Source organism: Procambarus clarkii, chromosome 22 (assembly GCF_040958095.1).
Source record: "Procambarus clarkii isolate CNS0578487 chromosome 22, FALCON_Pclarkii_2.0, whole genome shotgun sequence".
NCBI classification, from domain to species: Eukaryota; Metazoa; Arthropoda; class Malacostraca; order Decapoda; family Cambaridae; genus Procambarus; species Procambarus clarkii.
The window spans coordinates 14,535,215-14,559,228 of record NC_091171.1 but is presented as its reverse complement, the minus strand read 5'-3'; the positions used below and the strand labels follow the sequence as shown (position 1 = coordinate 14,559,228).

The following is a 24,014-nucleotide window of genomic DNA, read 5'->3' as shown; positions in this document are numbered from 1 at the left end:
ACTCCTCGAGCTACACGAGCTCAGGATTTCCTTCCTTTGGGTGCTCGTTTAACCTTGCCGCTGCACTGACAGAGTTCATTCTCTTGCGAGTTTGGGAGTTCATCCAAGAGGCTTGACCACTGAGATGCGGAGAATCACCTTGGGTGATGCATGGGCCATTGAAACCTCTGCATAGGCTCTAGGCTAGGGACATCTTATTTTGATGTCTTACTCGATTCAGCGAAGTGAGGCATCAAAAGTTTGTTGAAATGGAGGAGTAAATCTGGCTTGGGAAAATGTAACTGCCCAAGTGTTATTATCTAAATGTAGTTACAGTTTGAGAGCTACACTTGTGGTTATCATGAGGTTATCTTGAGATGATTTTGGGACTTAGTGTCCTCGCGGCCCGGTCCTTGACCAGGCCTCCACCCTCAGGAAGCAACCCGTGACAGCTGACTAACTCTCAGGTACCTATTTACTGCTAGGTAACAAGGGCATCAGGGTGAAAGAAACTCTGCCCATTGTTTCTCACCGGCGCCCGGGATTGAACCCGGGACCACAGGATCACGCGTACAGTGTTCTGTCTGCTCAGCCACCAGCTCCCTGGTGTCCCTTCTTCCCAGCACTCTGTCATATAACGCTTTGAACCTACTGACTGTTTTGACCTCCACCACCTTCAAGCTTAACTTGTTCCAACCGTCTACCACTCTGTTTGCGAAAGTGAATTTTCTTATATTTCTTCGGCAGCTTTGTTTACTTAACTTGAAACTATGACCTCTTGATTCTGAAGTTACAGGTCTCATGAATTCTTCCCTATCAATTTTGTAGATTCCTATTACTATTTTGTACATGATCATATCACCTCTTTTTCTTATATCTTCTAGTTTTGGTATATTTAATGCCTCTAACCTCTCCTTGTAGCTCTTGTCCTTCAGTTCCAGTAGCCATTTGGTTGCATGTCTTTACACCTTTTTCAGTTTGTTGATGTGCTTCTTTAGATATGGACATCATGCAATCACAGCATAATCCAACTTTAATCTTACAAAAGTTGTGAACAGTTTCTTTAGAATTTTACCATTCATGAATTTCAGAAGCAATTCTGAAATTGAAAAGCATAGAATAGGCTCCTAGCACAATATTTTTTATGTGGTCCTCAGGTGACCGTTTTTTATCTAGAACCACCCCCTAGATCTCCTACGATATCAGAATTTTTTTTAAAGCTTTTTCACATAATTTGTAGGTTGTGTAGTCTATTTTCTCCTATTCTACATTACATAATATGGCATTTATTCACATTGAATTCCATTTGCTAAATGGTTCTCCATACACTTATTTTGGCCAGGTCTTCTTAACCTTTAAGCTGCTAAGAGGTCCCGAGGAGATTTACATCCTTGTGCGTAAGAAAAAAAATTCCTAAAAAATTATTTCGTCTTCTAAAAATGTTAATGTGTGTTCCCTGAGCATGGGAAAAATAAAAAATAAAAATCGTAGGTGACATATTTTGGGCGCAATAGGCTGAGGAAGTCTGGCAAAAAATGTAGGCATTGACAGAGCAGTCGTCAGAGCCGGTCAGCGTCACCCACGCTGACAGGTGGGAGTTACCACAAAGATATTATTACCTAATTATTTCAATGTCTCTGATTGATTTTTTCTTAGTTTTTTTGCAATAATATTACTCAATAGTGTGTATTGTGATATATTTATATAATAAAGTGGTGAATCATCGCTATACTCAAAAGTATGGTGTGCATAGTAGTGATTCAATTATTATGTTCGTAAAACAATAAACAAATAATTTTGCTGTTATTACACTACACACAGTTTATATATAAGTATCTGCATGCTTTGTTCACCATAACGAACAACTAAGTTGGTACTGTGAGTCGAAAAGCAATGAGGAGTGACCGCCAAACACAGCCACCCACTCGATGCCACTCCCTTAAAAACGCCTCACTCTCCAACTTTCTCCTCCCACCATCCTGTTTTTTTTTTATTTTACTCACTATATACAGACATTATATATAAGTATCTACATGTTTTCTTCACCACAACTGTACAACTAAGCTGATATAGTTAGTTTAGGCACTAAGAGACGTCGATACACACAGTCAGCTGGCAGCTGCCTCCCTCACATATTCAAGGTCACACGTACTAAATTTCTCTTCCAACAATACTGTTTGCAGTGTTATTACACTATATACACACACATTATATATAAGTATCTACATGCTGTATGCACTGTAACTGTACACCTAAGCTTGTAGAGCGCCCAAAGAGTATAGTGGCCACCCTCTACACAGCTAGACAAGTCATGCAGATGACGCCACCTCCGTCACCCAAATGGCTCCTCCCAGCATAATCCTTTTGCTGTTACTACACTAATACACACATTATATATAAGTATCTACATTTGTGTTCACCATAGAGAACCACTGAGCTGGTATGTGAATGCAGACAATAACAGGTGGCCACACAGTCGGTAAATGATGCTATCTTCCTCCGTCCCTCAGCATCGCCTCCCACAGCGCTAATTATCACAACAATCCTGCTCAATCATGACATATATATACTCCATGTGCAGTTTAAGGATTAAAGGGCATGACAATCATCATGTTTCTAGGGAAGATACTACGGAAGATAAGTTTCTTATCTTCCCTAGTATCTTAAATATAAAGGATAATATCCAGAGGTAAAGGATAATATCCAGAGGTTGAAATGGGAAACAGATTCATGGAAAATGAAAGGGAAATGTGTGAAATATTAAACAAAAAGTTCCAAAGTGTGTTTGTACAAAATGAAATCTTCAGAGAACCAGACACAATAAGAATTCCAGAGAACAACATAGAGCGTATGGAGGTGTCTAGAGATGAAGTGGAAAATATGCTAAAGGAGCTAAGTAGGAACAAAGCAGTTGGCCCAGATGGAGTTTCACCATGGGTTCTGAGAGAATGTGCATCTGAGCTCAGCATTTCACTTCACCTGATCTTTCAGGCATTCCTGTGTTCAGAAGTCATAGCAGACGTGTGGAAACAGGCTAACATAGTTCTAATCTACAAAAGTGGCAGCAGGGAAGACCCCTTCAATTATAGACCTGTATCATTGACAAGTGTAATAGTGAAAGTATTGGAAAAAATAATAAAAACTAAATGGGTAGAACACCTGGAGAGAAATGATATAATATCAGGCAGACAGTATGGTTTTCGATCTGGAAGATCCTGTGTGTATTGAATTTACTCAGTTTCTATGATCGAGCCACAGATTTTATAGGAAAGAGATAATTGGGTTGACTGCATCTATCTGGACCTAAAAAAGGCTTTTGACAGAATTCCACATAAGAGGTTGTTCTGGAAACTAGAAAATATTGGAGGGGTGACAGGTAAGCTTCTAACATGGATGAAAAATTTTCTGACTGATAGAAAAATGAGGGCAGTAATCTGAGGCAATGTATCGGACTGGAGAAATGTTACAAGTGGAGTACCACAGGGTTCAGTTCTTACACCGCTGATGTTCATTGTCTGCATAAATCATCTACCAGATGGAATACAGAATTATATGAACATGTTTGCTGAAGATAATAGGGAAGATAAGAAACCTAGATGATTGTCATGCCCTTCAAGAAAACCTGGACAAAATAAGTATATGGAGCACCACTTGGCAAATGGAATTTAATGTATATAAATGCCATGTTATGGAATGTGAAATTGGGGAACATAGACCCCGCTCAACCTATAAATTATGTGAGAAATCTTTTAAGAATTCTGACAAAGAGAGGGATCTAGGGGTGGTTTTAGATAGAAAACTGTCACCTGAGGACCACATTAAGAATATTGTACGATGAGACTATGCTACACTTTCTAACTTTAGAATTGCTTTTAAATACTGTACATGGATGGAGAAATACCAAAGAAATTGTTCACAACTTTTGTTTGAACAAAGCTGGAATATGCAGCGGTTGTATGGTGACCATATCTTAAAAAGTACATCAACAAACTGGAAAAGGTGCAAAGACATGCCAATAAGTGGCTCCCAGAACTGAATAACAAGATTTATCAGGAGAGGTTAGAGGCCTTAAATATGCAAAAACTAGAAGATAGAAGAAAAAGAGGCGATATGATCACTACGTACAAAATAGTAACAGGAATCAATAAAATTGATAGGGAAGAATTCCTGAAACCCAGAACTTCAAGAACAAGAGGTCATAGATTTAAAGTAACGAAACAAAGCTGCCGGGGAAATATAAGAAAAGATACTTTTGTAAACAGAGTGGTAGACGGCTGGAATAAGTTAGGTGAGAAGGTGATGGATGCCATAACCGTCAGTAATTTCAAAGCGTTATATGATAAAGAGTGCTGGGGAAACCATGAGCGTAGCTCTCATCCTGTAACTACACTTAGGTAATTACACAAGGCTTGGTTGCTTCCAGGTTGTAGCATTGGGGAGCAGCCATGAAAACTCTACCAAGGCGTGATTTGCTTGCAATCTCTTTGATGTCAAGCTATGCAATTATGCCTGGAGAGGCATTTTAGTTTATGTAACGACTTTTCTGTCAACATTCTTGGCTAGATTGATAATTCTCCAGAATCCCTATAGAACTAGAATGATCCAGAAGGAATATTTTGACACATTCTTCACTATGCCAGTGTGAAATGTCAACCTGCACTGCACCAGATCCTTAGCAGCAATCAGTAGGATCTTACCTTAGGGAATAGCAGAATATGATAATTTTAATTGATGAAATTATATAGATAAAATTTAGAAGCTAAAATAAATTTTGAAAAATTTAAACATCTATACTGTTTGACAAAAAATATTACAATATACTTTACAGAGCTGAACTTACTTCGCTTCATCTGTTCCTCTAAAGTATGCATGACACAACTCTTGGAATGCTACAGCAAGAGGGATAGTATCAGATAATCCTATGGTGAGAGGGGACGGACCACGTGAGGTGCCCACCATACTAGATGTTCGGAATTCTAGACTTGATACCGACTCTGCACGTGACAGTCCAGATACCGTGGAAGGACTCTGACGTCCCCTTGGAGATGGTCCCTGTTATTGAAAATAATAATATTAAACAGTCAAGGAAAGTATCCCAAACAAAACAAAATAACAGCAACAAAAAAGTATAACAGGAAAAATTGAGAGGTGGAGCTTTAATATCTTAACACTGAGCAAAAAGACTAAATCCATCAAGTGTACTCAAATGCCTACCAAGACATTTTGGTGCACAACACACACAACTTTGTTAACCCTTAACCCCCTGCACTGCATATAGCACATTAAGGCACTTGACTAGTGGTGGGCATAGTTCCTTTAAGCATTTTTAAATATATTGAAAGACTTAAAATGTCTACAGGTACACAGGGCTCACATCCTGTGCCTCAGGACTCGAGTAAACAAAAGCCATTTTGAAAAATAATCATATGCATCCCTCCTGGCTGTTAGTCTCAGTACTGCCAGAGCAACCAAGGCAGGCGCATACAGCAGGAGCAGCTCACAGCACAGTTATGCATGTCGGGGCCACACCACCGCTTAGTAATGATTACAGTAACTGCAATTATTTTGCAATGGCAGTGTCATACATGAGCTTGATTAATAAAATTCATGTACAAAGTTCAGATATCAGTGAACACAACGCTAGTTACAATGTTCACAGCAGGAGGCACACATTCACAACACACAGTCGAGGTTTTGTGACTATGCATCATGCATTGTGACCTCATGGTTACCTTGAGGTGCATCTGGGCTTAGCATTCCCGCGGCTCGGTCGTCGACCAGGCCTCCTGGTTGCTGGACTGGTCAACCAGGCTGTTGGACGCGGCTGCTCGCAGTCTGACGTACGAATCACTGCCTGGTTAATCAGGTATTCTTTGGAGGTGCTTATCCAGTTCTCTCTTGAACACTGTGAGGGGTCGGCCAGTTATGCCCCTTATGTGTAGTGGAAGCGTGTTGAACAGTCTTGGGCCTCTGATGTTGATAGAGTTCTCTCTCAGAGTACTTGTTGCAGGTTCGAAGGTTACGGGTTCGATTCCCGGCGGAGGAGGAAACAGATGGGCAGTTTCTTTCACTCTGATGCCCCTGTTCATCTAGCAGTAAATAGGTACCTGGGAGTTAGGCAACTAATATGGGCTGCTTCCTGGGAATGTTGAACAAAAAAGGAGGCCTGGTTGAGGACCGGGCCATGGGGACGCTAAGCCCTGAAATCGTCTCAACATAACCTCAAGATAAGGAAGACGGCATGACTGAGCCCATAGAGGTTTTCCAGGGCCCATTGAGTGAATAAGTCCTATAGGAAGCCCAAGCACTGGTGCCAGCTAAGCCAGTAAAGCCTTTCTAAAGCAGGCAAACTGACCAAGTAGCAGTTGTGAAACCTCGGGGGGGGGGATCAGAGGAGTACCACCACCACACCCTAGGCTATGCGTAATAAGGAGCTAGGCAGACCCCCTCCCCCCACAACAGGCGAAAATGGCAAAAGGAAAACAAAAGAAAAACCCCGAAATGATGCAACAATCAAACAAGTAGCTAGAGAAACATCGGCAGCTGTGTGATACCAATGCAATCTGTGTTAGCCGCAGCGAGCCCCACCAGCAAACAAACACACCCCTACCTGGAATAAAGCTGAAAGCCCAAGTCCCCCAACTTGTCCCAAGGGCGAGGACAACTACAAACAAGGAAGCCCTCTAATGGGGAATGTTTCCCGAATGCCCCAGGGAAGATAGCCCTAAGACGCAAAGGCAGTACTTACGGAGCACCTAGGGAAGGAAACCTTAGGCGCATGCTGCTTCAGTACTTCAAACTCCTGGCAACATGCACACATCCATTTCATAAAACTGCTGTAAGGGCAAAACACCAAAGAAAACACTGGGGGGAGGGGGGGGGGATTGCGCTAACACGCAGGGTGTTAGTTGGACAACATTTTGCTTGTTTGTTTGCTTCTTGAGGAAAATTCTTTTGCGCTTACGAGAACGTAACTTGCAATTTTTAACCAGACAGTGGTGTGTTTTGATTCGCCTACCTTTCTGGGTCCTTCCTAAGTCAATGGCAAGATCACCTACTTTAAATGTAAAGTGTTCATGGCCATCGCTCCTTTCACCTCTCTGAGGGGGCTAGATTCAGGTTCATGATCCCTGGTAGGGTTACAAGGACTCTGCCACTCAAGTAGAAGGCACTTGTTCAGTAGATCAGTAAGATAGCTTTAGGGAGCCCACAGGGCTCTCACCAGAAAATACAAGTGAACATGAGACTATGCTAAAAATAAAAATGAAATAGGAAGGATGGCTCCAATTGCCATTGGAAGCACAACAGTAAGGGGGCTTAAGTGAGTACCACTTATCTCTTCTATGGTTCTTATCTTTGGATAAACTTGTGTGATGTACAACTTTGTGTAGTCTATTTTTTATTCTCCACCTCCACAAAACCATTTAAAAAATATTGTTTCTCTATTTCTCCCTAACATCTACTATTTTTCTCATTCAATTCCCATCTACTTTACACTAGAATGCTCTTACACACAAGGTGATCTTACTTTTCATACATTTTTATTTCAAACTGCCATCAAGTAGCAACTTCTTTACCAATATGATAGCAAAACCACATGAAGAATCACTTAGCACATGTCCCAGATACTCTTTCAAGATCCTTTTACACTTGAGAAACTCTGACCTGTTTAGAAAATAATGTAAATGTAGCCACCTTCTCAGGGATGGGGCGTTCCCAGAGAGAACAAGGCATCCAAGATATACTCTATATAAATATATAAAACAAAATGCCAAAATATATACATAAACACCATTAATATAGCAAAGATACATAATAATTACCTCAAGAGCTTTACGTGAGGGAGGTCTTGGGATTGCCATGGTTGGGGTGGGTGTTGATCCACGGCTTGAGGATCCACCACCACCTGTCCTTGGTGGCAATGCAGGAGGAGCTTCAACGTCTGTCTCATTCAAAATATCACTTAATTCTGTAAAACAAAATACATATATTGAAAAAGCAACTTAAATAGAGGACAAGTATCATTAATCTACTTTCTTACCTCACTGTAAGCTGAAAAATAAGCATACCAGGAATAGGAAAGATGTCTATATTGTGCATCATCCATTCCATTGTTTAAAGGTCACATGTTAAAGATGCACATTTAACAAGCAAACATCAATTATATGATAGTCACCATTGTTATTAAGATAAATAACTTCCTTTGATTAACAATAAAACCACAATAAACTTGTTTTGAATTAAATGATAGACATTAACACTAAACATACAACATTTCACGTTCTTAACACTTTCGTTGCCATGGCAGGCGAGGCCCTGCACACCTCACGGTAGGCCCGAGCATTGCGCGCTAACTCACCACCATCCACATATCTTTATACTGTTTTAGCTTTCTGACCTCAATTTTAATGCTACATCATTCAATTTGGTATTAAAATGTTTGCATATGAATGTGCTAAAGGAATATGTGCATATAAGAACTTATAAGTCTTTCTTTCCTATACTTTAGACCCGCCACATACTGCAAGGTAGCGCGAGCATTGCCAGAGAGTTCACCACTCCAATGTTTATTCTCTTTTCAGCTTTCTGACCCCAATGTTCATGCTACATCGTTCAATTTGGTATCAAATTGTTTGCAATAGAATGCTGTAAAGGGATATTTGCATATGAGAACATCTGTCTCACTTTTCTATAATTTTGACGAAAACTCAATAACTTTTTCCCTCATAAGTGTTTCTTTCGATGCTTTCGTCATGGATTGGCTTTGTTCTCACCACGTGCCATGCTGTCATATGTGCAGCTCCCCCTTTCCCTTGAGGGGAAAGGAGGAGCCCCAGATCCCTCATGCCGGTCACCTACACCCCAGTTCTAAGACTGGATGTCAAAATCACAAAAAAAAAATGCCGACCGGAGAGAGGAAGGGACGCTGGGGAGCCTCCAGGTCTCACCCAGAAAATGACGTTTCATTACATTCAACACTGGTTTTCTGGGGAAGGGGGGGGGGGGGCCTTTGGTTTCCCGGAAAGCAGCCGTAACATTCTTCGCCAGAAAAGGAGGAGACTACTGCAAACGAAGAAACCTACCACCAGAGCAAAAAAAGCAGAAACCCCTGTACCAGAGGAGAGCATGAAGCTCCCCGAACCGACCCCCAGAGATCAATGCCAACAGGGAAAGAGCCCTGGAGAGAGAATCCTGAACCGAAGGGGCCACTACAAACTGAGGGAAAGAGAGATAAGAGAGCACCCTGTCAAACAACCAGAACGGCTCAGGCGGAGCATGAACAGGCCGGAGGTGAAACAACGCCCGAGACAGCTTGCGAAACGAAGCAGAAAGCAAGCTGCAGCGGCTCTGCCAGCACAACACGATACGAGGCGACAGTATTCAGCATAAGATGACAGTCCTAAAACAGCCATGAGAGAAAGAACAAGACCATTGTAACAGAAAGTGAAGTATACCTAAGAAGAGATAAAAATAAATGGAAGGATTGCTAGGAAAATTCATATTACCGCTGAGACGAAGCACGCAGGTGGGACACCATTAACGAAGCCACCTGATCATCATACAGATGGTGATAGACCCGAGTCGAAAATACCAGACGTGAAGACTCAAGGAGAAGATCGAACCAGCCATATAATGGACTGGACTGATGAGCTGAAAGAGGCATAGCTGCGGGAAAACCCCTTGGTTCGGACACTGAGCAAGCAGCGCCTGAAACCAAGGCGGGGCTGGCCACCAAGGAGCCAAGAGGACTACTCTTCCCTGGTAAATCTCCAAGCGAGCTAGGACCTGGAATAACAGTGGAACTGGGGAAAAGAGATACAGGTAAACCCACTTTGACCAGTCCCGCCAAAAAGCATCGACCCCGACGGCCTCGCAGTCGGAGAAGGAAGCCATATATACCAAGAGATGAATCGACCACGCTGATGCAAAGAAGTCTACCTCTGGGAGCCCATACTTCCGGCAGAGCCAACTGAATGAGACAGTGACGACTGTCCATTCCGAGGACAGGGGAATGAACGGAGACAGGCCATCTGCCAGGACGTTGGACACCCCGAACTTGAACAGCCAGGAGAGCCAAACCCCGAGAACTCAGCAGACGAGTCACCCAAAGCAAACTAGCCCCAAAGCCAAGGACGGCCGGCCGACCATGGCAACGAATGGTGGTTCGCACAGCGTTTCTCCCGTGAACATTTCCGATCCCTTTGAGGGGTTTCAGGACCTGTTGTTCCTTGGCACGCATTCCGGTTTCCGGTCTTGGAGGGGAATCTCGAGGGTATTTTTCTGGACAGTAAACATCATACTAAAGCTAATAGATTGGAGACGAAAAGTCGTCTGCATCCTGCGGTGCCCTGAGACTCCCAGCAACCCCTGTCTCCACACCCTCCATGTCAGAAGAGTTCTCCTGGCCTATGTACATTCATCATCACCTTTGATGCCAATACGCCCGCTGATCGGAGTGTTTTTGGAAATAGTAGGGTCCGAAATCTTTTCTACCAAGCCATTCCCGGGTTCTTTAAGATCGAGGTGCAAGATTTCAGGCCGAATAAACGCAGGAACTTGATTGCAGTGGAGCACGCTCCCTCCGGGGACTTGGTGCTTTCGGACATTACTGATATCTGTGGTTACAAAGTTCGTTGTTATACGCCTCTGGGTGACCGTTTGGTACGATATGTGGTCCGGCATGTTGTTGACGTTAGTGCAGACGACATCAAGGTGCAACTGCAGGATGCTGACCTTCCGATCTTTGGTGTCAAGAAATTTATGCATCAGATTGATGGCGACCTGTATGATACCGGCACTGCCCTTCTTACTTTTCTTGACTCCCTCCCCCGTGATTGGGTTTGGATTAATGGCTTCCTTCATAAATTGGAGGTGTACGTCCCCCATCCCACTCTTTTGTTGCAAGGGTTTTCACCATACCTCTCTTGGCTGCACCAATGACGTCCATTGTGGCAAATGCTCTGGCTCCCATTTCACTCGTGACTGAGTCCTACAACCTCTGTTGCCCCAATTTTGGTGGTGATCATGCCATCACTTTCAAGCAGTGTTCTTCCTACGTTGCGGCATTCACTAAGGTTCTTCTCGTCATCACTCCACCCTCCAGTTGTACTTTGCCTCATCTTGCCCCAATGCCTAGTCACTCGCCGCTTCTCCCTCCGTCGCCGCCTTTGCCTGTGCCTGACCTGTTTGTCATTGACGTTCCTCTCACCCCTGAGGCTTCTTCTCTCCCACCCGCCATTCAACTGAGTCCCTATCTTGTTGACGCTATTGTCCCTCGCGTTGTGGATGCACTCGAGACGGTGCTGGTCTGCCTTGGACTGCGGAAAGAATTTAGTGACTTTTCCTGTTAATGAGGTTGACCCTTTGCTTCTCTCTTCCGCTTCTTCTACGGTTGACGTCCATCCACCCACACCTGCCTCTGCTATCTCCAAAGTGTTTGAATCGACACTGGACAACGCCCTTTGAAAATCTTTAGCGAACCTTCCCAGGCTGCCTTGCTGCACGTCTCTGCCCCCGGAACTAAGCAGAAGCACTCTTCTGTCGTCCCGATTTCCAAGCGCCCTGCCACCTTCCCTGATTGGCAGGGAAGGTGGCAGGGCGTGAATATACTTCACGTTCTCCCACGACTTGTCCTCGTGCCCTTAAAAGGTCTTCCTCCCATTGTCCTGCTGGGGTTTCTGTGGAGTCCAATGCGTTAGCGTCCCAGTCGTGAGGCTCTGGATGCTGTCTACGTACCTTGCCCTGTCCTAACCATGCCTGTCCTGTCTTGACGTCCTCTACCCTTCTTGAGGTTATCTTGACATGATTTCGGGGCTTTTAGTGTCCCCGCGGCCCGGTCCTCGACCAGGCCTCCACCCCCAGGAAGCAGCCCGTGACAGCTGACTAACTCCCAGGTACCTATTTACTGCTAGGTAACAGGGGCATTCAGGGTGAAAGAAACTTTGCCCATTTGTTTCTGCCTCATGCGGGAATCGAACCCGCGCCACAGAATTACGAGTCCTGCGCGCTATCCACCAGGCTACGAGGCCCCCTCACACATTCGCTCTTTGTACCTTCCTCTGCTCGTACCCCCCCCCCCCCCACTTCCTTTCTCATGTCTGCTTTGCACTTGCCTTCTTCACATCCTTCGCCTCCTGCCCTTCATCTATTGCCTACGTCCCTCGCTTTCTTTACTGCGGCGACGTTTTGCGTTCGCCTTCTGTTCTCTTTATTCCCATCCTGCGTTCCTCTTGTTAAGTTTGGCTTTATCCTTACCCACCTTGATGGCATCGTTATCTTCTTGACTCAGGCACGTCGTGACCGTTGATGTGTTGTTGTGCATTGTCATATACGCATCTTTCTCCATTACCACTCGTGTGGTCATTGGGAGGATATACATTCTTGCAAACTGCACATATTACGAAGAAGAAGAAGAAAGCCAAGGACCGCATCGAACCCCCTCAGTTCAGGCAATGAACCACCAGGGAGCAGTCTGAATGGAGCCTGATTGTCGATCCGCAAGCGACCCAAACCCTCTGAAGCGACATCCACATAGCTGACCAAAGAGCCAGAGCTCAACCCCCACAAGCACAAATAGGTGAGTACAGCTGCGAACTCTGCAACATGCTGTGGGGCCCAACGGAAGGACAGACCCCACTGCCCCTAGCTGGCCTGGGGAGCACTGGTCACAAAGCCCCAGCCAGGAGATAACACATCCGTGAACACATCGAGAGAGGGCTCGGGTAGGCGCCAAGGAACTGAACCCCGAAAAAGCCAAAGAGGAAGCCGGTGATGCAGCAGCCAATGCAAGGCCCCTGGACACAAATTCGAATTCGGCGATCACAAGAGAGGCAGAAGGGAAGACCCTGAAAGAGCCAGAAAAGCCGACAAAGCCAAACCCGACCCAGCGGTTAGATCATCACGACAAAGATCAGGCTCCCGCACAACCCTTGAGTATCTGCAGGACGACACGGAAGCCCAAAAAACAAGCAAGGGCGAAGATTGCAGCCGAAGCAGAGAAACTGGAGGGAGAGACACTGAAGCGGTCCGAGAGTCCCACACAAGACCCAGCCAAGACTGAACCTGAGAGGGAACCAGATGGAACTTCTGCAAGGTCACCAGGAACCCAAATCCGGCAAGCTGGGAAAGAATCACACCCCTGGCGAGCAGACACATGAACTGGCTGGGAGCCCACACCAACCAGTCGTCGAGGTAGGCCTGGACCCAAACTCCTAAGAGATGCAGACGGGCCACCACAACCTTGGTAAGGCATGTGTAAACACGTGAGGTGCCAGGTTCAAGTCGATTGGAAGGCAATGAAAGTTGGAAGCCTGACACCCCACAACAGAGCCTAACCAGTCCCTGAACCTCAGACAAATCGTGACATGCCAATACGTGTCCCGGAGGTCCAGGGACACCATCCAAGTGCCCAGCTCCAAAAGAAACCGGACCTGGGACAGTAGTCATCCAAAAGGAGGGGCAATAGACCCAGGGTTTCAGACGGGACAAGCCCAGAATGAACTGCAGGTCCACAGAGTACCATTTCAGAACAGGGAACAGGCGGGAACCCACCTGAGGGACGTTGTCGTTTCGACCATGCCTAAGCGTACCCACTCCAAGATGACCTGATGGAGCACAGGAGAAGATGCCTGCCCCACCAGCCCCAAACCCCCTGAAGGAGGAGGAGACACCCAATACCACCACAGGCTATCAGAAATGACCCAAAAACCTATAAATCGTTGGACCAGACTTGAGCGAACAGAGCGAGCCTCCTGCCCATCGCCCGCAAGGGCCGACGTCTTGAAAGCGCCTTTCTTTGCTTTTGGGAAGGGCCTAACTGTGAAAGGGCCAAAGTCTCTCACGAGAACCAGACTGACGCACAATCACCGTGCCGACCAGACTAAGACGGGTTCGAAGGAGGCGCTGGCCCGAAACTGGCACTGTCGGCCTACCATAACAAGAGGAACCCTCCCCCACAGGCTCCCCTGATAACCAACAAGTCCGACCTAGGACGGCAACTTAAAGAAGCTGCCCGCAGATACTGCCGGACCTCAGAATCTGCAAACAGCAAAGGACAAAAAAGCCATGAAAACCGAAGAGCCAGGGCCCAAGCAGATTCCAAAGACGAAGCGAGCACCACCTGCCGTTACGAGAGATGCGAAGCGAAAAACAGACACTGCATTCCGTAGGATCGGCACAAACAGCGTCAACAGAGCAGATGATGCACACACCGCCAAGACCAAGACATCAGACCCAGGAATGGCCCCTAGTGCCCCCACATCCTCCGCAAGCCAATCAGAGGACAGCTCCAGGAGGAAAAAGAACCGCTAGACCGAGCCAAACGCCCATGAGCATGGAAGTCCTCAGCAACCAGTGCAGCCAAAAGGGAGGGAACCTGCAAACGAAGCTGCACCATGCCAGCATCTCAAGGAAAGGTAGGGGCGAAGCAGCACGCACTGAGGTACTGAAACACCTCACATCACTCAATCATGCAAAAATGACTGAACGTATGTCAAGCTTCCAACGAAAGCACAGGGCAGTCCACTAGCCAGGACGACTCCGGAACCTGAGTGAAGAGGGATTCATGAAAGAGGCATAATCTGTGTCGTGCAGAAGATAAGCTGCAATGGCTTCCTGCACCTCATGGGGTGGGATGCGGGAAGCCGAAAACCTCTGGAAGGACGGGACTGAAGGACCAGGAGAGAGGTCAACATCAAATTCAACTCATATGCGGAGGAGGGATAAGAAAACCCTACACCTTGTAACAGCAAGCCCCCACTCTGAGGGTAGAAAAACCAAAGCAGGGAGTCCAACAGGGCCCAAAGCCCCCAAATCAACCATTCCCCAGCCCTGGGAACCTCCACATCAGGACCCGGGGCCGAGTCATCCTCCAAAGCCCCAGCCTCAAAAGAAAAAGCCGGAGCAGACAGAAAGGCGGGAAGGAAAGTGGCCCACTGGTCAGACCCAGATGCCATGGCTGGAGGAACCGACTCAAATGCCTCCATCGCCAACCCAGAAGGAGCATTCCCCGAAACTGCCAGTCTCAAAACCAGCTAAAACCTGCTCTGCCCCCTTAACCCCTTAACTGTGCGGCCTCCAAATATGACACCCCCCAGTGTGCAGGAAATAAAATCTCTAGAAATTTTTTTTCTGTTTTTAAAGTGTCAAAAACCCTTCCCTGAGTAAGGGTATAGTAACAGAAGGTCGAAATTGTAAGTACTTTAGCTGCTATGGGGTCCGTAAGTTCGTGTGTGACATCATCATTCCCTGGTCGTCTGTGGCATACGCCCCCGGGGCCAGTAGGGCGCTCAGAGCTGGATGCACGAGTTGCCGCGAATATATTTTTGTTAATTTTCTGCGCATAGTTCCAAATACATTTTAAATGCTTTTACGTGCCAATTCTATGTATAATGAACACGTACACTATATTATGGCAGTAGAACATCAGTATTGTCCGAAGACACTGTGTTACGTGCATGACACGTGTACACATATCCGGCACATATTTCCATTGTATTATGCTAATTTATGTATATATACAGTCTATTTACACACTATACACTATCACACACTATATACATTCACCATCAACACACTCAGAACTCCGCGAGTGTCAGCTGCCACACCCTCACTCCAACATCCAGTCTTTCCCTCACTCCTCCAACATCTTACTTGCCAACATTACTCCTCCCACCATACTGTTATTGTTTGTATTACACTATTTACACACGTTATGTATACCTATCTACATGTTTTATTCACCAGAAATATGCAAGTAAGCCGGTATTGTGTCCAAACTTTACAGTGGCCACCATACACTGCATGAGAAATCACACAGCAGCCAGCAGATGACGCTACGATTACATCACCTCCCTCACCAAAATAGCTATATACACACATTGTATATACCCATGTACAAATGTGTTCACCATAGCGAATCACTAAGCTAGTATGATGAGCAAAGCAAGAGTAGCTGCCACACAGTGAGGCTACCTCGATTCTCTCCCTCACCACAATTACTACTCCCACAATACTACGCACAGTGCTTATTATCACCATAATCCTGCTGTTATCACAATACTGGTCACTAAATCCTGTAAATACATAATTGACCACAAGTTTATTTTGTAAAGGAACCTAAGAAGTCGTTTGAAGATTCCTAGATGGACGAAAAAATTCTGTGGTGCTGTGGCTAGCGCTGTGAACATCGTGAACAGCATTGAATCACTAATATTTGAACATTGTACACAGTCATTATCACACTCAGGCTCTTCTGTAATACTATGATGGCTAAATAATACAAGTTATATATATATTTTGACATTATTAGGCGATGCTGTGGTCACAAGGTGAACAGCAGTGCTGTGAGCTCATGCTGCATGCGCCGGCCTTGGTTGCTCACTCAGTACTGAGGCTCTCACACCCGGGAATGTGGATCACAATTTTTTTTAAAGATGGCGTCTGTTTACAAGAGCCCTGAGGAAGCTGATGTGAACCCCATGTAGCTGCGGGAGTTTTGAATGGAACGTAAAAAATACAAATACCCGGAGGCGCGAAGCCCACCCCAAACGTGGGACTACAGGCGCGTTGCGCAGTTAAAGGGTTAAGCCCTCAGATGCTTTGGAGCCAGAAGCAGGTGGGAAACCAGAATGAACCACAGCAGGGAAAGGACGAGGGGGCGTGGACTGAACCAGTCAAGGCAACTACCACCCCCAAGACTGGGTCTCTATAGCCAAAACAGGGCAGCCTCGGGGCTTCCAGGATAGCAACCAACCTAGCGTGTTGCAGCAACCTAAACCTAGCATGCAAAGCCTAAGTTGCCTGCACCAGAGGAGAATCTTTAGTGGACTGGGTGAACCGAGTCACTAACAAGCAAAAAAAACTTGCAAGACTCTGGGTTGAAAGTGTCACCAACCCAACAGGCAGAATGACGTAGGCAAAAACAGTGAGAGTCACCCTGAGACAAGGGGGCTGAGCAACGCTCAAACTCGCACAAAGCGAGTTTTGTGCATCACCCTGAGAGAGGACTCGGGGTTGAATCCAACGAACCCCCACGGCCCCGCAGGAATCAAAGGGCTCTTAGACTAGTATCGCTAAGGGAAGTCCAGGCAGGGTACTGCTAACCAGCGCCCAAGTCTACCAAGTGATCCACTAAAAGCTGCACCCACAGGATGTGTCCACTCACGGGGACCTAGTGGAGGTACCACCAATAGACAATGGTAACAACCTAACACAAGAGGTAGACCCCCCCCCCCCAAGACAATAAAAAAAGAAAAATCACGCACGAGGACAACGAAATCAGGCAGAACAGAGCCAGCCACTATGAGAGGTGATAACTAGCTTTGCAGTACCCTGCACCCCTACCAGTGAAAACTACCCCTTCCCAAAGGTAAATAAGGATGCAGATAACACCCCTAGCACACTAAAGGCGATTGATCTCCGAGCAGCAAGAGATCAAGCAAAGGTAGATCCCAAGGTGACTTGTGGAAGGTGGCATCAAGCCCCAAGGGCAGTACTTACAGGCATCTATGGAAGAGGACCCTAGGCGTATGCAGCCCGAGTACTTGTGAGATTACTCCTGGCTCGTGCACTACCAGAGAAACCACCTAACACCACAAGGCACAGAGCTGGAGGACAGAAGTCAGGAGCCAGAGTCACACGACTGTTGCCAATCACATCAGCTGAAGAACTGCAGGGTGGATCGCCAGCGAGAGGGTCTGGGGCTTCCCCTTTTCCCTCCCGAGGAAGGGGTTGCACAGACAAGTTTTCAATTGGGGAGTTCTGTCCACTTGTTTGACTTTCAGTAGTAGTTTTAACCAGAATAGGGGTTTGTTTTGGGGCGCTTACCTTTCTGGGTGCCTGACCCCGGTCGATAACTGACATAGAATGCTCCATAACCACATGTGCATTTCTATACCTGCTTGATGGGGTTCTGGGAGTTCTTCTACTCCCCAAGCTTGGCCCGAGTCCAGACTTGAATTGTAAGAGCTTGTTCCAACAGGCTGTTGCTTGGAGCGACTCTAAGGCTCACATACCCACCACAGCCCGGTTGGTCCTGCACTTCTTTTAGAAAACAATCTAGTTTTCTCTTTAAAAATGTCCACAGTTGTTCCACAATATTTCTTGTGCTCGCTGGGAGGATGTTGAACAGCCGTGGACCTCTGATGTTTATACAGTGTTCTTTGATTGTGCCTACGGCACCCCCTATATAGGCCATAAGCTATAGGCCATTGCTCCTTGTGCCTCTCTGATGGGGTCAGGTTCTGGCTTATGGTCCCTGGTAGGCCTAAAATTCCATGCACATTGACTGATGCCAAAGTCTAATATATCCATATCAGCCTAGATAGCTCAGTGGAGCTGAAGGGGCTCCCCCCAGAAAAGACAAGGATTCTATTAATTTCACTAAAGCATTTTAAATATTACACATCTACATTGATGGTTTACATAAAATTCCTCATGCAATTGACCACAAATTACAAGCTTTTTTTACTTGAATGACTATATACTGTACAATAAAAGTTGACTATTGATTCCACAATACTATTTACAATTAATCAAATACTGACCTTTTGATGAGCCTATGAAAGCAGAATAATTGAGAAATTTTTAATAAAACACATGTATGTACATGGTCCTTTCAAGAACTACACATCAACAAGGAGAAGGATAGCCAAGTTTAAAATACTGTAATAGTGTATATTATCATTCACTAAATTACTAGACAACAATTCATAAAAGAAAATTTATGCACAGTGACATCCCACTCATCGAAAACTGTTTAATTCAAAAGTAAGGATTAACTGCAGAAAAACTGTTCTAAATGTTTGAAAGTCATTAACTCCTAATGTGAAGCTATGGATTTATATCAATATCTGCCTTGTGCAAAAAAAACAACGTTGAATATAATGAAACGCATTTTCTGGGTGAGCCCAAGAGGCTCCCTGGAGCTTATCTGGCTAATTTAATATTATATTAGACCGGGACATTAGCTATGGAGTTCAGACCTACCAGAGACCAGCGCCAGAACCTGGTCCCTTCAGAGAGGTTTCAGGGAGTTCAGAGAGTTTCAAGGTTTCAGGCCCTGGAAACGTCCCCCTGTGATTGGGTTTTTCCTTATCTGCCATCGACCGAGACTAGGCACCCAGAAAGGTAGGCGTAACAAAACAAACCCCACACTGTAAGAAACTAACAACAAAAACCGAACAGAGATAGAATTCACTACAATCCCTAGGAAACAAGCAAACAAGCAAACGTAACACACAACTGCTGCGCCGTTCGTCCACGCAGCCTTCCCCCTCCCCGAGAGCGGGAGGGGGTCCCTTGGACCTCACCGCGCTGGCTGCAAAGCACTCCTGTTCGAAAGCTAAGCTTCAACAAACACGAAAAAAACGCCGACCGATGGGAGGGAGGGTTGCCAGGGAGCCTCCGGGGCTCACCCAGAAGATGGCGTTTCATTACATTCAACGCTGGTTTCCTGTGGGGAGCCCCTATGGCTCCCTGGAGCCTCATACCCAAGGAGGAGGAAAAGAAAGGGCTGACCCGGGAGGCGGTCGCCACAAACTCTGCAACATGAAGTTGAGACAACAGGCTGCAACCTGCGACCGAAAGCAAGCCAAGAACATCCAGAAGCAGACATGCTCACAAAAATAACGGGTGGCCAGGAATCTGTACGACCTCCAAATCCCTGTGCCCGAAATGAGCCCAAGGCATGTTACCAAACACGGCAGCAGAAGCTGCAAACGTCCGAATGGCAAGGGCACGAGGATAGACCACAGGCTAGCTAGATTTAATCCCGAGGTCGACCTGGGAGACCCGAGCCCGGGAACAGGGAACGAGGGAAAACAGATCAACCCAAAGCACATCCCCAGCCACGGCATGCAGGTAACGGTGAAACGCTGCAACCGAACAACACATGACGCATCCCCGGCCGAACCAACCAAGCATCAAAAACCCTTCTCAGGAAAGCAGCCGTGTCGGCCTTCGCCAGAAAAAGCATAGAAGGCTGCAACCGTACAAAACTACCACCAGTACCAAAAAAACAGAAACCCCCTGCGCCAGAGGAAAGCCGAAAGCTCCCCGACCCAACCCGACTCCCCAGAGGCCAATGCCAACAAAATAGTACCTTTGAAAAACAATCATGAACTGAAGGGGCTACCACAAACCGAGGGGAGAAAAGTTAAAAGAGCACCCTGACCAAGGATCAGGATGGCTCAGGCGGCGCATGAGCAGGCTGGAGGTGAAACAAAGCACGAGAAAGTGTATGGAACAGGGGGATGTGACGTCCACCCCAAACGCCAGCTGGAGCGGCTCTGCCAGCATTGCACAATACGAAGCGACAGTAAGAATAATCAAAGAACGGTCTAGAAAACCAAGAAAAGACAAGACAACCTGATGCGAAAGAAAAGACAACCTATGAAGAGCAAGAAAATGGCAAATAGAATCGCCAGGAAACTCTATACTCTCGCCGAAACGAAGCTCGCAGGTGGGACACTATTAACAAAGCCACCTGATCAACATATAAATGGTGATATACCCGCGTCAAAAGACCGGACACGAAGAGCTGAGGAGAAGGCCGAACCAGCCACGTATGGGATCGATCCGACCTGCCGAAAAAGGCGGAGCCGCTGGAAACGCCACGGGTTCGGACACCGATCAAGCAGCGTCTGAAAACAAAGCTGGGCCAGCCACAAGGGGCCACGAGGACTACTCTCCCTCGAGGTACAGGTAACTCCACCTCGAATAGTCCTGCCGAAAGGCATCCACCGCGAATGCCTCGCAGACGGAGAAGGGTGCCACATAGAATGGTAGACACCGAGACCACGCCGACGCGAGGATGTCCATGTCCTGGAGTCCATACGTCCGGCAGAGCCCACGAAACAAGTTGGCGACGACCGGCCAATCCCCGTGGTTCCGACAAGGAACCACCAGAGAAACTGTCCACCAAATAATATACACATAGAAAATACTGAAGGGTAAGGTCCCAAATCTACCCAGTAAAATAACAACATACTGGAGTGAACGATATGGAAGAAAATGCAGAATAGAACCAGTGAAAAGCAGGGGTGCCTTAGGCACAATCAGAGAAAAGTATATAAACATCAGAGGTCCGTAGTTGTTCAACGTCCTCCCAGCGACTATAAGAAATATTGCCGGAACAACCGTGGACATCTTCAAGAGAAAACTAGACTTTTTTAAAAAACGTGCCAGACCAACCGGGCTGTGGTGGGTATGTGGGCCTGCGGGCCACTCCAAGCAACAGCCTAGTGGACCAAACTCTCACAAGTCAAGGTTGGCCTCGGGCCAGGCTTGGGGAGTAGAAGAACTCCCACAACCCCATCAAGCAGGTATCAATCAAGTATTAACCGCTCCTGCCCTACTGGTTCCTTTTCGTGGGACAGGGGTAGCTTGGATTCCGGTCCTGGCTACGGCTTTTCTTTGTTCCTTTTCCGGAACATACGTTTTTGTTTTCTGTGGTACACATCCTGCGTAGTTCTCCTTATGTATACCTCAGAGACGCGTGCGTCGTTCTTCCCTGATGGAGCTGGTTGCGCTGCTTTTTTGGGGTTGTGGGTGGCTGTTTTTCACTTCGCATCTCGCGCTTCAGTTTGTGGTGCTCATTTTCCTCATTGGCCTCTGCCTGAGCCTTGGCTCTTTGGTGTTTGGCTTTGTTGGTCCTTCAGGGTCTGGGGAGGGGGGGGGGAAGAGTTTCCCTCCCGGACGGGGCATGTCTGCTCGCCCGGGTTGGGTCCTTTTCGGCTCGCCGGGATTGGGGTCCTGGTTCCCTGGCGGCCGTTCCTTCTGGTTTTTGCCAGCCTTGGTTGGGGGCACTACTTTGCTCGTTTTCCAATTCAGAGGGTCTTCCTGTTTCTCCGCCTCTTTTCGTGGTGTAGGTGCGCTTAAGGCGCCTGACAGCTGGGTGGGCAGCGATTAAGATTCGTAGTCTGAGGTTCCAGGTTCGATCCCCGGTGGAGGCGGAGACAAATGGGAAAAATGTTTCTTTCACCCTTAGACCCTTGTTATCTAGCAGTAAATAGGTACCTGGGAGTTAGACAGCTGCTACGGGCTGCTTCCTGGTGGTGGAGGCCTGGTCGAGGACCAGGCCGCAGGGACACTAAGCCCCGAAATCATCTCAAGATCACCTCAAGAAGCTCCAGCCCTGAACGAGGCTGGTTCATTCTTCCCCTCTAGTCTTCGCGTCTCGAGTTTCTCGTCGCTTGTGTGGGCCCTGGTGGCTTCGTTGTTGTTCTTCCACCTGCGTGCTTCATCTCAGCGGCAGTGTGTAGTTTTCCTCGCGGCCTTTCTAGTTTTCCTATCTCTGCGAAGGGTTCTTCGGTCTCTGATAGGGTTGTCTTGTCTTTCCCTTCGAGGTTGTTCCGGGACCGTCGTCTGGTGCGGTGTACTATCGTCGCGTCTTGAGTGGCACTGGCGGAGGTGCTTCAGCTTGCGTTCGGTGTTGCTGTTCCTTCTGCTCCGTTCCGCTTGCTGTCTTGGGCGTTGTTTCACCTCCAGTGCTCTTGCTTTTCCGGTGCGGTCCTGGTCGTTGGCCTAGATGGTCTATTTTCTTTCTTCTCAGTTTGTTGTGATCCCTTTGGTTCTGGTGTGTTTTTGTTTTATTTTTCAGGTCTCCTTCTTCTGTTAGCATCGACCTCTTGGGGTCAGGTCAGGGAGTTTCAGGTCTCTTCTGGCGCCCGTGTTTTTTCTGCCTTGTTTGGTCCTTGTGGTAAGTTGTTCGTTTGTTGCAGTCTCCTTCTTTTCGGGTGATGTTTGGGTCTGCTGCTTTCTGGAGGGGTCCTTGGTTGCTGCTTGGTTGTCCATGCCAGGGGTGCTTCCTTGTTGTTCGGTTGCGGCTCTTCGCTGTTCTCTGGGTGTCTTGGCCTCTGGGGCTGTGGATGCATTTTGGTTTGCCCCGGTTCCCTTTCTTCCCTCCTTCCTGATTTGGGGTTCGGGTCTCCCGGGTCGTCTGCAGGGGTCCTTTAGTTTCGTCTGTGGTCTTGTTTTTTTGTTCGGGCACGTGGCATCTGCCTCCCGGATCCTTCCCTCCTTTCCTTATCTATGGTGAGGTAGCTCCGGGAAGCCGACGGGGCTCCCCCCAGAAAACCAGCGTTGAATGTAATGAAATGCCATTTTATGGGAGTGTCCCGGAGGCTCCCCGGCATCCCTCCCTCCCTCCGGTCAGCAGTGTTTTTCATGTATTTTGACATCCAGCCTAAGAACTGCCGGTTGGATTGCTGGCGCGGAGGGTCTGGGGGCTCCCCCTTCCCTCCGGGAGGGGTTGTGCAGACAGTGGCGCAGCGACGTGATGATGTCATGCTAGTTTGATCATTTTATTTGGGGAGTTCAGTCCACTCATTCAGCTTTGGTAGCAATATTTTCACCAGAATAGGGGTTTGTTTTGGGGCGCCTACCTTTCTGGGTGCCTATCTCGGTCGATAGCAGAAATAAAATGCTCCCAACCACAGGAGGGTTTCTATAGGCCATTGCTCCTCGTGCCTCTCTGAGGGGGCCAGGTTCTGGCTCGTGGTCCCCGGTAGGCAAGAACTCCAAGCACTTTAATGCCAGCAAGTTATACATATCCATTCAGCCTGGATAGCTCCAGGGAGCCTCTGGGACTCACCCAGAAAATGGCATTTCATTACATTCAACGCTGGTTTTTTATTAAGCTACACGAACAAATCATCCAATACTCACCAGCATATCTATCAGCTCGAGGAGGGGGAGCCAGCACGGGAGAAGTGATTGATGTTACCGATGGTGCAGGGGATGACACACCTAAAAATTATTTTTTGTCTGTTTAATGTCCTGAGTTAAGTTCAAGATCTTTAAGTACAGTAGATCAATCAATCAATTCCAATCACATCAAGTGCCATTTTGAAAAGTTCTCTACACAATTTACAATGCTGACTGTTTTCTTTACTTCTGCCATCAATATTACTGATAAAATAACAAACATTTGCTGGATAACTGTAAAGATTATTCTGGCTGTCAATTAGAATTTTCTTGAGCACATGTACACTTTAATACATGAAATGGTGCAGCTGCCTCACAGATAACGGTGA

The 24,014-nt window shown here is 46.8% G+C and overlaps 1 protein-coding gene across 12 annotated transcripts in view; it reads right to left on the bottom strand.

Moving 5' to 3' along the window:
* Nucleotides 1–24,014, bottom strand: part of LOC123757546 (F-BAR domain only protein 2) — a 375,820-nt gene that overhangs the window by 88,269 nt on the left and 263,537 nt on the right. For all 12 annotated transcript variants that reach the window (XR_011229389.1, XR_011229388.1, XR_011229387.1 and 9 more), the window contains 3 exons: nt 23,647–23,727; nt 7,803–7,948; nt 4,820–5,031 (listed from right to left, as the gene is read on the bottom strand). Coding sequence is in view for 9 of the 12 variants with exons in the window: in XM_069329477.1 (XP_069185578.1) it covers nt 4,820–5,031; nt 7,803–7,948; nt 23,647–23,727 (439 nt within the window). In the remaining 3 variants the exon portion in view is untranslated. The remainder of the gene's footprint in view (nt 1–4,819; nt 5,032–7,802; nt 7,949–23,646; nt 23,728–24,014) is intronic.